The 17,000-nt window shown below is 36.1% G+C and overlaps 1 protein-coding gene across 1 annotated transcript; it reads left to right on the forward strand.

The window, feature by feature from the left end:
* Positions 1–770: 770 nt before the first annotated feature.
* Positions 771–1,918, forward strand: LOC100438362 (olfactory receptor 2B6). The gene has a single exon (XM_002816585.5). It carries the CDS (start codon positions 793–795, stop codon positions 1,732–1,734), a length of 942 nt encoding a protein of 313 aa, XP_002816631.3. The 5' UTR covers positions 771–792; the 3' UTR covers positions 1,735–1,918.
* The last annotated feature ends 15,082 nt before the right edge of the window (positions 1,919–17,000 follow it).

Raw genomic sequence — 17,000 nt, forward strand, 5'->3', positions numbered from 1 at the left:
TAAGGTCTTAGAAGGCAAAAGATGTTTCCTTGAGATGTGTCTAATAGCTTGCTAGAGCCTATATGCATAGTTTTTGAGGCGGTCTAAATAATTTTAATTGTTTCATATCGTATATTCCCATTCATAAGTGGGAACTAAGCTATAAGGAATGACACAGTGGACTTTGGGGACTGGGGGGAAAGGGCAGGAGGGAGCTGAAGGATAAAAGACTACACATTGGGTACAGTGTTCACTGCTCAGGTGGTGGGTGCACCAAAATCTCAGAAATCACCACTAGAGAACTTATTCATGTAACCAAACATCTCCTGTTCCCCAAAAACCTATTGAAATAAAAAAAATTTAAGAAACTAACAAATTGTTTGTTTCAGATGACAAGGCAGTTTCCTTAACATTGGGAAATTAGATTGAAAAAAATAATGTGTTAGGGATTATGACCGAATCTAATAATAGCTATCTATGTGGACAGTATTACAAAGATTAACCAAATGACAAAAAATCAAAGAAGAAATTTTGTGAAAGTTGTTTAAATCAGGAATCTACTTTTTACATCTTAGCTTTCACTTTTGCAGTGATGATACAGATATAGAAAGATTAAATTTTAGAAATACTTTGGTAATTATGAGCATTTTCAACTGTATATTATTCATGTAATAAAACAAGCAATATCAATTCTGTAAATATCTTCAAACAGGTAGTAAAATGACTATAAGTAACTGAAATAGTTAACAAATATGTGTTAATTGACTTCCTGAATTTTTCTGTTTCAGGAAACCAAGAGTTGAAACATTAATCATGATTTGGGTAAATGAGAGCATCATACAGGAGTTTATTCTGCTGGGTTTCTCAGATCGACCTTGGCTGGAGTTTCCACTCTTTGTGGTCTTCTTGATTTCTTACATCGTGACCGTCTTTGGCAATCTGACCATTATTCTAGTGTCACGCCTGGACTCCAAACTCCATATCCCCATGTATTTTTTTCTTACCAATCTATCACTCCTGGATCTTTGTTACACCACATGTACAGTCCCACAAGTGCTAGTAAATCTATGCAGCATCAGGAAAGTAATCAGTTATGGTGGCTGTGTAGCCCAGCTTTTCATATTTCTGGCCTTGGGGGCTACTGAATGTCTTCTCCTGGCCGTCATGTCCTTTGATAGGTTTGTAGCTATTTGTCGGCCTCTCCATTACTCAGTTATCATGCACCAGAGACTCTGCCTCCAGTTGGCAGCTGCATCCTGGATTACTGGTTTTGGTAACTCAGTGTGGTTGTCTACCCTGACTCTCCAGCTGCCACTCTGTGATCCCTATGTGATAGATCACTTTCTCTGTGAAGTCCCTGCACTGCTCAAGTTATCTTGTGTTGAGACAACAGCAAATGAGGCTGAACTATTCCTTGTCAGTGTGCTCTTCCATCTAATACCCCTGACACTTATCCTTGTATCATATGCTTTTATTGTCCGAGCAGTGTTGAGGATACAGTCTGCTGAAGGTCGACAAAAAGCATTTGGGACATGTGGTTCCCATCTAATTGTGGTGTCACCTTTTTATGGTACAGCTATCTCCGTGTACCTGCAACCACCTTCGCCCAGCTCCAAGGATCAAGGAAAGATGGTTTCTCTCTTCTATGGAATCATTGCACCCATGCTGAATCCCCTTATATATACACTTAGGAACAAAGAGGTAAAGGAAGCCTTTAAAAAGTTGGTTGCAAGAGTCTTCTTAATCAAGAAATAAGAAATATGCAAATGATAAGCTTTGCTAAAGACAAAATATTTACTTAGCTTACTAACTTCTCTGCAAATTGCCCTATTTTTGTTGTTACTGTAGAGAACAATTGTAATCTCCCTCAAATAAAATTTCCTTGATGAAGAACTATATTTACTTCTGTTGCCTAAACGTTTTCATTGAACAAGCCCCCAGAATTGACCTTCCAATTCACCAAAAATTGTAATCACAACATCTTCAAGGTTTGTCAAACATCCCATCAATGCTTGTACAATTCAATGTAACTTAGATCCTTAGAAAAGCCAGAAATTCTTTCTCCAATATCACACACACACACTAGTTAAAGGAGGCTCACTGAAACTCTCAAACCTCACCACTTCAAATTTGGATCTGAGGTTAACAATTCTAATTTTAAATTTTCCACTCCCACATCAGCATAATAAGGAAATCTATAATAATTTTTATTCTAAAATTATAACCAGATTTTCCATTTTCTTACCATATTTCTGTACTCATGTTTTTCCTACTAAATGAAAGCATTCTTTTTACTTCCTTTGCAAATCAAACCCTAGATATTTATTAGGTCCAGGTAATTTTCTTTTACATGAATTTTTTTTCATAATTCTCCCAACTATCAATATTATCTACCGTTCTCTTAAACCCTAAAGCACTTACAGCTTAGATTCCAAAATAGCACATTATGTAATGATTTCCAAAGATTTCTTGTTTAGTACTTTTGTCTTGCATAATAATAGTCTAATTATATTTTATTTTTGAGGGTACGAAAACTATACCATACATTTTACCACATCACCTTTAGAAGTCATCATAGTGCTGAGGAAGTAGCATGCATTTACATTATTAGTTGATTCTTTTGGTTGTTGAGTGATTCATTTACATTATAATAATTTAACAACCTTGCTACCCTTCTTTATTCATTGTTTTCTTCTACTAATGCATTATACATGTAGAAAATACAATAGCTTAAAATATATTTATCATATTTCTTATTAAAACCTACAGTAACTCCATGTACTTTTGCCATAATAAAATGTTAACAGAGAAATATATCTGGTTTGCCAAGTTCTGACTTCAGTTTTCTCTCCTAATGGGGATAATTATCATAAAAAGCATAAATGGAAGCAAAATACTGATAAAGTATATTTAAAGCTTAAGACAATAATTTTCTCACTGAAAATTAATTCATTGCTCAAGGTCCAAATAAATGACAGATCAGATTACTGGAGACAAATGTGTATCTCAAAGCCTATGTCAGTGTAGTTTGGTGAATTAGGAGGACATAGAAGAGAAAACAGAATTCCAGAAATTGAAATAGTTAATTTTTAAATTGAGAGGTTAATTGATTTAATTAATTTTATAATTGTAGATTTGGTTTTTAACTAGTATCTATATTGGTGTGCTGGTGTATAATTTTATACTGGTAACTTCTGTAACCAAGCTATTATCAGTTACCTTGAGAATATAAAAAATATATTAATTATTCATATAGAACAAGACATATTAAACTATCCTTTTTTACAATTCTGAGAAATTTATTTTTCTATTACAAACCTCTTTTAAGGAGAATGTATTTTGGATTTTTTTATACTTGTAGTAAAATATACATAAAATTTGCGAGTTTAACCATTTTTAAGTGTACAGCCAGTGGCATTAAGTGCATTCACATTGAGCGTCAATCTCCAGAATTTTTTCATCTCCTGAAACTAAAACTCTGTACCCATTAAACAATAACTACCCATATTCCATATTCTGTCCCCACCAGCCCCTGGTAACCACTATTCTATTTTCCGTCTATGATTTTGAATACTCTAGATACCTCATATGAATGAAATCATAGAGTGTTTTTGCTTTGTGGCTTATTTCACTTAGCATAATGTCTTTAAGGTTCATCCATGTTGTAGCATGTGTCAGAATTTCTTCCCTTTTTAAGACTGAATAATATTCTATTGTATGTATATACCACATTTGGTTTATCTATTCATCAGTTGATAGGTACTTGAGTTGCTTTCACCTTTTGGCTATGTTGAATAATGCTGCCATGAATGTGGATGTATAAATATCTGTCTGAGTTCCTGCTTCCTGTTCTTTAGGGTGTATACCCAAAAGTGGAATTGCTAGATCATACAGTAATTCTACTTTTAATTTTTTGACAAACTGCTATACTGTTTTCTGTAATGGTGGCACCATTTTTCATTCTCACCAACTGTCCACAAGGGCTATAATTTCTCCACATAGCTCATTTTAATAAAGTTAATTTTTATAAAGTGTTTTGTGATATCTATTTTATGACATAGAGAATAACCAGAAAATAGAATTCTGTTTGTTCATATGTATTTCTATATTCTCACTCAAAAGTTGATTAATGGAAATTACTCAAGAAGAGAGGTTTTATTGTAATAGGACATAAATATTCAAATATAAGAGCAATCAGGTCCAACCACGAATGGTAAACTAAATCTAGGGAATAAAACTGAACATCATATTTTGGAGGCTGAGGCAAGAGAATCACTGGAGCCCAAGAGTCAAGGCCAGCCTGGGCAATATCGCAAGACCCATCTCTAAAAAAATAAAAAATAAAATTGAACATCAATGCAAAAGCTTTTACTACATGTTATATTCTATGGAATGGTAGAAATTGTAAGATTGGCAGTGACTCTCATAAAGATAGAAATAAGGACATATATTCATGGTACCACATGTAGATTATTAAATTCAGTTCAACTCATAATAATCCTTATAAGAGATATACCTATCCTAATAGGGAGTTTTTATAATAAATTGCATCCATGATAACCATTTCCACTGAGATCCAGAGAAACAAAATGTGAAAAAGAAATGACAGATAAATTGAAAAATTTGGGAAAATGTCATATAGAAAAGGAGTTAGACTTTACGTGTTGGTTTCTAAAATAGAAAGAACTTGTAAGAAGTACGTGGAGACAATATTGGTTGTATGGACGGACTTGCTCACAGTCAGTAAAAGACAAAAATTGAATGATTTGGCTTCATGAATAATAAAATTTCCCAGCCAGGCACAGTGGCTCACACCTGTTATCCCAGCACTTTGGGAGGCCAAGGCAGGCAGATTACTTGAGGTCAGGAGTTTGAGACCAGTCTGGACAACACAGTAAAATCCCATCTCTACTAAAAATACAAAAATTAGCCGAGCATGGTGGCACACACCTGTAGTCCCAGCCACTCGGGAGGCTGTGGCAGGAGAATCGCTTAAACCCAGGAGGCAGAGGTTGCAATGAGCCAAGATCGCGCCATTGCACTCCAGCCTGGGCAAAAAGAGCGAGACTCCGCCTCAAAAAAAAAATAAATAAAAATTTTAAAAATAAAATAAAATTTCCTTAGCAACAGTTATTCAAGTATATCACTTTGTGGAAATATTTCATATGGTATTCAAATACTAGAAGGGTGGTTGGATTACATGACTTATAAGATGATTTCTAACCCAGAGATTCTGTGAGTCTGTGAGTATAAATAAAGAAGGAATTTAACTTAGGAACAAAATAACTGTCTAGAGCCAAAAGTTCTGATGTTTTGGAATGTTTAATTAAAGATTAGGATGAATAGCTGCCTGTAGACATTCATAGGCAGAAGCCATGTAGCCTATTATCCTCTGATTAAGCAGGCTAACATTAACTTGCTTTTTATTGTTTTATGACTTTTAGTAAATTTATACGGTTGTTAACCAGTTGTACTTTATGATTGTTTCCAGTTCGGGTTATTTTGAGTAATGTTTATATGAAAATGCATAGACAATTTTTTATATAGATATATTTTCATTTTTCATGAGCAAACATCTAGGAGTAGAAATGCTAGGTTGTACGGAAAATCCATGTATGCATTTTTAACAAACTACTAAGCTGTTTTCTAAAGTGATTATACCATTTTATATTTTCTCCAGCAACACATGAGGGTTTTAATTTCTCCCCATCCTAACTGACACATGTGTTAAGCCTTTTGGATTATAGTCATTCTAGAGTATATGTAGCAATATCTCATTATGTATTTAATTAGCATTTTCTAAGTGATTAATGATGTTGAGCATATTTTCATGCACTTATTAGCCATTTATATAGCTCCTTTTATAAAATATACATTAAAATATTTTGCCCATTTATCAAATGAATTGTCTTATTATTATCAAGAGTTTTCTATATATTGTAGACACAGTCTTTTATCAGATACATATTTAGCAATTATTTTCTCCTAATCTGTAGCTTTTTCATTTCTTTTTTATTTTTGACAGAGTCTCACTCTGTTGCCCAGGCTGGAATGCAGTGGCACAATCTGGGCTCACTGCAACCTCTGGCGGCTGAGTTCAAGCTTGTTTCATTTTTAACACCTTCATTGAGATATAATTTGCATACCATAAAACTTTCTCATTTAGAAGTACTGTTCAGGCCCTGCCAGGTTCAAGCTTGTTTCATTTTTAACATGTTTATTGAGATATAATTTACATATCATAAAACTTACTCATTCAAAATACAGTTCAGGCCAGGTGGGGTGGCTCATGCCCGTAATCACAGCGCTTTGAGAGGCCGAGGGGGGGAGGATCACTTGAGTCCAGGAAGGTGGAAGCTGCAGTGAGCCCTGATTGCACCACTGCACTCCAACCTGGGTGACAGAGCAAGTCCCTCTCTCAAAATAAAATAAATAAAATAAGAAGTACAGTTCAGTGGTTTTCAAGTACATTCACACAATTCTGTAATCATCATCACAGTTAAATTTTAGAAATTATAATTATCCCCCAAACAAACCTTGCATACCTTCACAGTCACTTTCCATTTCACCTGCTCTTCACTTCCAACCCAAGCCATTGGCAACCATTAATCTACTTTTCGTATGTATACATTAGCCTATTCTAGACATTTCATATACATGGAGTCATATAATATACAGTCTTTTGTGACTGGCTCCTTTCACTTAACATAATGTTTTCAAGGCCCATTCATGTTGTAACATGTTTCAGTACTTCCTTCTTTTTTATTGCCAAATAATATTACATTGCATGGATATACTTAATTTCATTTATCCATTCATCAGTTGATGAAAATTTCAGTTGTTTCAACTTTTTGGTCTTTATGAATAATGTCACTATGAACATTTAAGTATAAGTTTGTGTAGACATATGTTTTCATTTCTGTTGGGTATATATTCTACATAGGAGTGAAATTGCTGGGCCATATAGTAACACTATGTTTAACTTTTTTTTTTTTTTTTTTTTTTTTTTTTTTTTTTTAAGACAGAGTCTCACTCTGTTGCCCAGGCTGGAGTACAGTGGTGCAATCTCAGCTCACTGCAACCTCTGCCTCTTGGGTTGAAGCTATTCTCCTGCCTCAGCCTCCCGAGTAGCTGGAATTACAGGCACCCGCCAACACGCCTGGATAATTTTTGTGTTTTTAGTAGAGATGGGGTTTTGCCATGTTGGCCAGGCTGGTCTCAAACTCCTGATCTCAAGTGATCTGCCTGCCTCGGCTTCCCAAATTGCTGGGATTACAGACATGAGCCACTGCACCCAGCCACTATGTTTTCCAAAGCAGCTACTCTATTTTAATTCCCACCAACAACATAAGAGGATACTAAGTTTCCACTTTATTGAAAACACTTTGGTATTGCCATTCTTCTTTATTAGAGACATCCTGTTGGTTGCAAAGCAGTATCTTGTGGTTTTGTTTTTATTTGCCTAATGACTAGTGATATTGAACATCTTTTCATGTGTTTATCAGCCATTTGTATATCTTCTTTGGAGAAATGTGTAGTCAAATCATTTGCACACTTTTTAAGTTGAGTTATTTGTCTTTTTATTATTGAGATATAGAAGTTCTTTACATATTCTGGGTACAAGTACTTTGTTGGAGATATAATTTGCAAAGATATTCTCCTATTCTGTATTTTCAATTTCTTGATGGTGTTCCTTGAAGCACAAAGTTTTCAAATTTTGATGAAGCCCAATTTAAGTATTAAGAAACCACTGTGTAAATGAAGACCATAAAAATTTTTACCTGGGTTTTCTTCTAGGGTCTTATAGTTCAGCCTCTACATACATTTAGGTCTATGATCCATTTTGAGTTAATTTTTATGTATGGTGTGAGGAATGAGTCCAACATCATCTTTTTAGATGTGCATATCTATCTGATGCTTGTCCCAGCATCATTTGTTGAACAGACTATTCTTTCCTCAATAAATTATCTTGGCATCCTTGTCAAAAATCCATTGACCGTAAATCTGAAAGTTTATTTCTGGACTCTCAATTTATTCCATTGATCCATATGTTTACCTTTATGCCTGTACCATGCTTTCTTTATAACTGTTGTTTTATAGTAAGTTTGGAAATTAGGAAGTGTGAGTCCTTCAACTTTGTTCTTCATTATTAACATTGCTTTGACTATTTTGTGTCTCTTGCATTTATATATTAGTTTTAAGATCAGCTTGTTGATTTCTGCAAAAAACAAAACAAAACAAAACAAGAAAGCCAGCTGTGATTTTGCTAGAGATTGCATTGGATCTATAGATCAATTTGGGGAGTTTCGTCATCTTAATAATATTGTTTTCCAACCCATGTACATGGGATGACTTTCCATTTATTTAAATCTTTCATTTCTTTCTACAGTGTCTTATAGTTTTCAGTGAACATGACTTTTACTTCTTTTAAAACAGAGCTCCAAAAGAGGTCAAACCTCTCTATTGACTGCAAGGCTGCCAGAGTTTGAATACAATGCCACTGAGCTTGGGATCCCCAAGTTGAAATATCACAGACCCCAACTAGCTTACTAAGATTCAGCAGTTTCTCTTGGATAGACCATTTAAGTTTGTTTGTTCTGTGCCTTAGCTTTATTTCCAAAGTTGCAGAAAAGACAAGTCACAGATTGGGAGAAAATATTTGCAAAACATATATACCATGACCCATGAGGCCCCTCCTCTGCCACTGCCACTGCCACTGAGATGCTCTATCTCACTTCCTACCTATTACCTTCCCTCGTGAGCAACACCTCCCTTAGTGCCAGGGACATCAAGAAGATCCTGGACAGAGTAGGCATGGAGGCAACTGATGACTGGCTAAACAAGGTTATCAGTGAGCTGAATGGAAAAAATATTGAAGGTATCATTGCCCAAGGTATTGGTGAGCTTGCCAGTGTGCCTGCTGGTGGGGCTGTGGCCATCTCTGCTTCTCTGGGCTCTGCAGCTCCTGCTGCTGGTTCTACCCCTGCTGCAGAAGAAAGATGAGAAGAAGGAGGAGTCATCCGAAGAGTTGGCCTGTTCAATTAAATTCCTGCTGTCCTACAAACAAAGCCTTTTCACATTTAAAAAAAAAAAAAACCACTTTGTGTGTGTGTGTGTGTGTGTGTGTGTGTAATAGAGGCTTTGTATTCAAAATATACAAAGAACTCCCAAAGTTCAACAATAAGAATACATGTAAACCACTTAAAAAATGGGCAAAATATCTGAACAGACACCTTAACAAAGAAGACATGCAAATGGCAAATAAGCATGTAAAAAGATAATCAATGTCATTTTTTATTAGGAAATTGCAAATCAAAAAACAGGGAGATACCACTACATTCTTATTAGAATGGACTAAAATCTAAAAAATCGACAATACCAATTGCTAGCAAGGATGCAGAATGACAGAAAGTCTCATTTATTTCTTGTGAGACGCAGAATAGTACATCAGTTTCCTGATCACTGCAATTCATTCCATGACCCACATAGATATTTTTCTCCCCATATGTTAGGGAAGCAGATCTCCCATGGTCTTCACAGACTTCTCTTTCTGAGTGGAAATTCACAAGGGTATCTTCTAGTTATCTATTCCAATCTCCCCCACCCTCATTTAGCATCTTGAAGGGTCTTGGTTGCTGACCTGGGATTGCGACCCAAACCTTCACTACTAAAGGTCTGAACCCTTGGTAATCATGACCTCTTCAGTCTGAAGTTGCTGCACCTGTCTATTCATAGTTTTGATGGAACACAGGAGGTAGCCAAGTAGATCTCCTGTGCTCCACATGAATTATTCTGTGGTCCCATTGTCTAAAATCAGCCCTGCTTCCTCCTGCTGATCAGAGTCAATTTCCCCTGACAGTATGGTATGGTAGTTATCTATTGCTGCATAACAAATCACCCCAAAACTTACCAGCTTGAAACAATAAACGTTTATTACTTCACCATTTCTTTTAGGTTAGGAATTGAGGCACAGCTTAGTGGGGTCCTCTGGCTCAGGGTTGGTCTCACACAAGGATACAAAGTGTTGGCTGGAGCTGCAGGCACCTTAGGTCTTAATTGGGTTTCCAATCTCACCCACTGCCAGTTGGCTGGTCTCTGAAGACCTACTTGCAGGGTTACTCATTTAGGCCTATTCATACGGCTGCTCCGTGACATGGAAGCTATCGTTCTCCACCATGAGTAATCCGTCAGAAAGAGTGAGAGAGCGCACCTAACCTGAAAGCCAGTCTTTTTAGAACCTAACATCTTGGAAGTGACAACACATCACTTCTGCTTTGTTCTAATTGTTAGAAGTGAGTCAATAGTGTCACAGCATCCTTCAGGTGTCACTTCGCCAGCCACAAACCTCTGTGGCCGTTGGCGCCTCTGCTTGAGTTTAGCTCGTGCCCACTGGGCTCATTTTGCCCACTTGGCTCAGCAGGCTGCACTCTGTTTGCACTACCGGCCCAGACCCCATGCCCGCCGAGGGTGAGCCAGGCACAGAGCAGTGAGGGGTGTGTGAGTGAGCGTGGGGTCTGGCCACTGTACACAGCCAGGCGCACCGTCTGCTGTGGCGGAGTAGGCAGCTCCTGGTGGCGGCTCCATGCAAGGCTGTGGCTGGACCAGGTATACGGCAAGCATCTTCCCCTGCAGGCACCGGCGCCTGGACGAGGGGAATGCGGTGGCGCCTGAAAACTTGATGCCACAACGTCAGAGTTCCAAGTGGTGTTGGGCGGGGCACGTGCTACATCTCTCTCGTTACCGCCACCTGCAGCTTGGTGAATGAATGGATGCAGGGTGGGTTTCAGCCCGTTTGTGTTACAGCTCGTTCAGTCCCACCACTCCACTCCAGCCCACAGCTCTTGGGCTGGCCCAGCCACACCTCTGCTTCCCATTGCATGGGGCAGCCACCCCACACTAGTGGAGGTGGGTAGGGCTATAGTGTTACAGCTCTGGCAGGGGAAATCCCGAGGTCTGGGCCCTCAGAAGAGTCACCAGTCACCAGGCTTCACTCCCACACTTTGACAAACAGGAGTGTATCACTGCCCATAGCTCAGCGAGCCAGCCAGGAAAGTGTTACAGCCCTTTTCACGCCTGCCATTCCATGGGTCTCGAGTTCTTGACCTGTGTCCAGGAAGAATGAGGTTACGTGGGCAGCTGGAGGGTGTGCAAGGTGAAGAAGAGCTTTATTAAGCAACAGAACAGTTCTCAGCAGAGAGGAGACCTGAAGTGGGTAGCTCCTATTCACAGGCAGGGTTGGACTGAATCTGGGGTTTTTATGGGCTCAGAATAACCCCAGAAGGTTATTATGAGCCCATCCTCGAAAAGGAGGAAGTACATGCTGATTGGTCCATGGGCAGGAGAATTGGTCCATGGAGAAAGTGCACGTTGATTGGTCAATGGGTGGGCCCGGAAAAAGCATCACCTGATTGGCCAAAAGGCATCAAGGAAGTTCTTACTCTGTCTTGGACTCCATCTGGAACTGGCAGCCCAACACCCAGGCTTCAGGCCATCCTTGGCTTGAAAGTCGGGCCTCACTGCAGACCCGCCCCTTCCCACCTAGGAACCTATCTGCCTCCTGCCATCATCAATAAGACTAACTCATACTTAACAGAAGGGACTACACATAGGGGAATATAGCAGTAAACACAGTACTTAATGGAAATGAAAATATCAAAGAATGGAAAAATAATAAGCAGTTAACAAACACAATACACTAAATAAATAATCCAATGTTTATCTTTTTCACTGTCTTAGATAAGATAGTAATTGTGACACAATATTGTAACTCCCTCATTCTTACCTTTCTCTGGATTGTGAGATCCTTGAGGGCACATATGTAACATTTATTTACACCCCAAGTGTCTTTCACAGTGCCTGAAAATGTTTAATTAATAGAAATATATTGCATATCCCAGAGTCATTCTGCATTATAAGATTTTATGGGAATTATTCCTGAAGGATAAGCATAGAACAAAAAAGTCAGTGATAGAGAATAGCTCTCCTAGATACTCTAACTAAATCTCTACTCATCAAAGTGCCATCCAGAAGTGAGGGGATGATTATTTGAGTTATATTGAGAAAGTTTCAGATTTGATGGGGTGAATGATAATATTGGGTAAATCCCCAGGGCTGCTAAATAGCTCTAAGATGCAACTGTAAAGCAAAGGAAAGACAACAGTGACAGCAGCTGACTCACTTTAGCTCTCCACTGTAATCAGTCCTTAATTGACTGTTTCTCTTCTAAGGCTGATAACCCCAGAGAGTGTTCTATTTTATGAATTAAAACAAAACTCATTTGAAATTTTTTAATAGTTGCATGCAGCATAGGAAGAACATGTTAATCAGTTCTCCTCTCCCAAGAGCTGGATCCCTGTGGACATGGAGAAAACAAGATCATTGCTGTTGGTAGCTTAATTCTAATAGTTATTATAACAAGATCTCTAGGGTCTTGTTCTTCCTTCCAACTTTTATAAAGACCTGCAGAAGTTGAAAATCAATTTCCCATTTGCTCTAGTTTTAAATATTACCCATTGATGTCATCACTCAGAATCCCTTAAGATTTTTCAGTTATGCAGAGAGAATCACCTGAGTAAATGTAGCCATCTTTCAATTTTACCAGAAAAAAAATGGCCTAAGAAAAACTTATTTTATCAATAAATCCAAACATTTCTCATTCTTTAGTCTCTCCAATCTATAATTCCATCTTTCTTTTCTCAATTCCTTAACTATCAGGGACAATAAGTCAATTGTTAAATGAGTTAGTGGGTTGAGTATCTTTTCTTTTTATTTAGAAGACAGAGAAAACATGAAAAAACAAATGACATGAAACTGAAGCTTAATTTAAAAAATTTACTTCCAAAATTTATTTAACCCTTTTAAATGTTAAAGTAACATATAGTCATAATTATATATTACATTTTCATATGGTTATATGTTAACTTTTTTATTTTTACAAGACTAAACAGGGAAAATTAAAAATTCACTTCTTTGAAACTCCTGTTATCTTTGCATATTTATGTAAATCATAGTATTTTAGAAATTGAAGAGGAAGAAATTCTTCTGAACTCATTCTACAAGGCCATTGTTACTCCTATACCAAAAACCAGACAAAATGCAACAAAACCAGAAAACTCCAGGCCAATATCCCTAATGAACATAGATACAAAAAACTCTTAAAAATATAGCAAACCAAATTCAATAGCACATTAAAAAGATCATTCACTGTGATCAAGTGAAATTTGTCCTAGGGTTGCAAGGATGGTTCAACATACACAAATCAATAAACATGATATATCATGTTAGCAGAATCAAGGACAAAAACTACATGACAAATAAAAGGCATTTGATAAAATTCAACGGGCTTTATGATAAAAACTCTTGAACCAGGTGTACAAGGAACATACCTCAAAACAATAAAGTCCATATATGACAAGCTGACAGCTAACATCATACTGAATAGGGAAAAGTTGAAAGCTTCATCTCTAAGATTTGGAAAAATATAAGAATGCCCATTTTTAGCACATTTATTCAACATAGTACTGAAGTGCTAATCAGAGCAAGTAGGCCAGACAAAGAAATAGAAGACATACAAATTGGAAAGGAGAAAGCCAAATTGTCCCTGTTCATAGATGACATGATCTTATATATAGAAAACCCTAAAGACACCACCAAAAAAACTGTCAGAACCAATAAACTAATTCAGTAAAGTTGCAATATACAAAATCAGCATCCAAAAATCAGTAGTATATCTATATGCCAATAGCACACTATCTGAAAAAAATCAAGAAAGCAATCCCGTTTATAATCACTACAAAAAAAGACACCTAGGAATAAATTTAACCAAGGAGGTGAAAGATCACTACAATAAAAACTATAAAACATCGTTGAAATATATTAAAAAGTACACAAATAAATGGGAAGATATCCATGTTTGTGGATTGAAAGAATTAACATTGTTTAAAAGTCTATGATTCCCAAAGCAATCTATAGATTCAACGCAATCAAAATACTAATGACATGCTTCACATAGAAAAAATAATTCTTAAATTCATGTGAAACCACACACACACAAAAAAACCCAAATAGCTAAAGCCACTTTGAACTGTGCTTTTGCAGTCTTTGAACAATAAGAATAAAAGAAAAAAGAATAAATCTGGTGGCACCATACCACTTGACTTCAAAATATACTACAGAGCTATAGTAACCAAAACAGCATGGTACTGGCTTAAAAATTCATATAGACCAATGGAACAAAATAGAGAACCCAGAAATAAATCTACACAATTACAGCTAATTGGTTTTCTACAAATGTGCCAAAAACACACACTGGGGAAAGGCCAGTCTCTTTAATAAATGGTGCTGGGAAAACTGGATATCCACGTGCAGAAAAATGAAGCTAGATAGACCCTATCTTTTCACCATATACAAAAATCAACTCAGAATGGATTCAAGATTTAAATGTAAGACCCAAGATGACAAGACTACTAGAAGAAAGCATAGAGGAAATGCTTTATAACATTGGTGTAGGCAAGGATCTTTGGATAAGACCTCAAAAGCCCAGAATACCAAAACAGACAAATGAGATTACATCAAGCGAAAGAGCCTCTGCACAGCAAAGGAAACAATCAAAAGAGTAAAGAGACAACCTATAGAATGGGAGAAAATATTTGCAAACTATTCATCTGATAAGGGGTTAATATCCAGAATGTATAAGGAACTCAAACCACTCCATAGTAATAATAATAATAAATTATTATTAATTATCTGATTTAATGAAAAAATGCTCAACATCACTAATCATCGTGGAAATGCAAATCGAAGCCACAATGAGATATCCCCCCACTCCAATTAGAATGGCTACTGTGTAAAAAATAACAAATAACAAATGCTAGCATGGATGTGGAGAAAGGGGAACTCTTATACACTGTTGGTGGGAATATAATTAGTACAGCAATTATTGAAAACAGTATGAAGCTTCCTCAAAAAAATGAAAATAGATTAAAATTAAATTAAATCAAATTAAATTAGATTAAATTAAAATATGATCCAGCAATGTCACTATTGCATATGTATCCAAAGAAATTAAAATCAGTATGTCTAAGAGATATCTTCACTCCCATGTTTATTGCAGCACTATTCACAATAGCCAAGATATCTAATCAACCTAAGTATCCATCAATGGATGAATGGATAAAGGAATGTGCATATATACACAATGGAATACTATTCAGTCATAAAAAATGAAACCTGTCATTTGTGGCAACAAATGACATGCATTTGTTGGACTTGGAGGACATGCATTAAGTGAAATAAACAGGCACAGATAGACAAATACCACATTTCACTCATACGTGGAATCTAAAGAAGTCTATGTCATAGGAATAAAGAGTAGAATATTAGTTACCAGAAACTCCTGGAAACCAGTAGTTACCAGGAGAGGGGAGTATGAGGAGAATTCAGTCAATTGGTACAAAGTTGCAATAAGATAGAGTAGTAAATTCTAATGTTCTTTTGCACAGTAGGGTGACTTATAGTTAATAAGATCATATTGTATATTTCAAAATATTCTATATTAAATATTACTCTATATTATATGCTAAAACATTGCTCTATATTATGTGTTAAATATGTATATTTTTCTACAGCTAGAAGAGAGAATTTTGAATGTTCTCACCACAAAGAAATGATAAATATATGAGGTGATGGCATGCTAAATACCCTGATTTTTTTTTTTTCCTGAGACGAGTCTCACTCTGTCGCCCAGGCTAGAGTGCATTGGTATGATCTCAGCTCACTGCAACCTCCACCTCCTGGGCTCAAGCGATTCTCCTGCCTCAGCCTCCTGAGTAGCTGGTACTACAGGCGCGTGCCAACATGCCTGGCTAATTTTTGTATTTTTTTAGTAGAGATGGGGTTTCACCATATTGGACAGGCTGGTCTTGAACTTCTGACTTCATGATCCACACCTCAGCCTCCCAACGTGCAGGGATTACAGGCGTGAGCCACCACTCCTGGCCTAAATGCCCTGATTTGATCATTATATAATGCATACATTGCAAAATACGACACTATACACCATAAATATGTACAATTATTATGCGTTAATTTTAAAAATATTTTTAATATAAAAAAATTTTGAAAGAATAAAAAGCATAAATTGAAAATCCACTTCCTTCAAACTCCAGTTATTTGGCATATTCATGTAAATTATAATATTTTAGAAATGGGGATACATTATAGCTGAAATTTTGAAACAATTTTTCAAAAGTTAATATATTTTATTTAATATATAACTATATTTTAATAATTTCAATTTTAATATAGTATTATTTAACAATTTCTATTTACTCTCTATTTAACACATTTTAATATGTTTAAAAATATATTTGAAATATTTACTATGTAATACACTCAAAATATGTTTAAAATATTTTTGTTTAGCTTCCATATCAACACACACACACACACAATGCACACACACACACACGCACACACTACATTTTTCTGTGACTTTACACTTTTTATTTATGAACGTACATTTACTTAACCATTATTCAGTCAATGAACATTTAGTCTGTTCCCTTTTTTCAATCCACAATATAACTGTGCTATGTATATATCTTTTTGCACTTATGTAAGTATTTCTAACAATAAATTCCTGAAAGTGGAATTAATGGGTTAAAGACTCATGCATTTACCAAATTTCCAAAAATCTGGCAAAACTATCCTCCAAAAATTTAAAACTGATTTACATTCTCACACACAGTTTATGAGAGTGCCATTCTCTATTATCATAGACTGAATATGACCCAACTGAAAAGTATGTGCAATATGACACGAGAAAAATGATTAGATTGTTGTGTTAATTTGTACCTATTTAATTATGCATTAGGTTGAAAAAATATTACATGTTTTAGGACCATATGCATTACAATTTCAGTAAATTGTATCTCACTATCCTTTACCCATTTGCCTTGTCCAGGTAAGCGTAATCCTTTTGATTTGAAAAAGCTTACAAATTGGAAAAAGCTCTTTGATCA

The sequence above is a fragment of the Pongo abelii genome, chromosome 5, assembly GCF_028885655.2.
Source record: "Pongo abelii isolate AG06213 chromosome 5, NHGRI_mPonAbe1-v2.0_pri, whole genome shotgun sequence".
Classification (NCBI taxonomy): Eukaryota; Metazoa; Chordata; class Mammalia; order Primates; family Hominidae; genus Pongo; species Pongo abelii.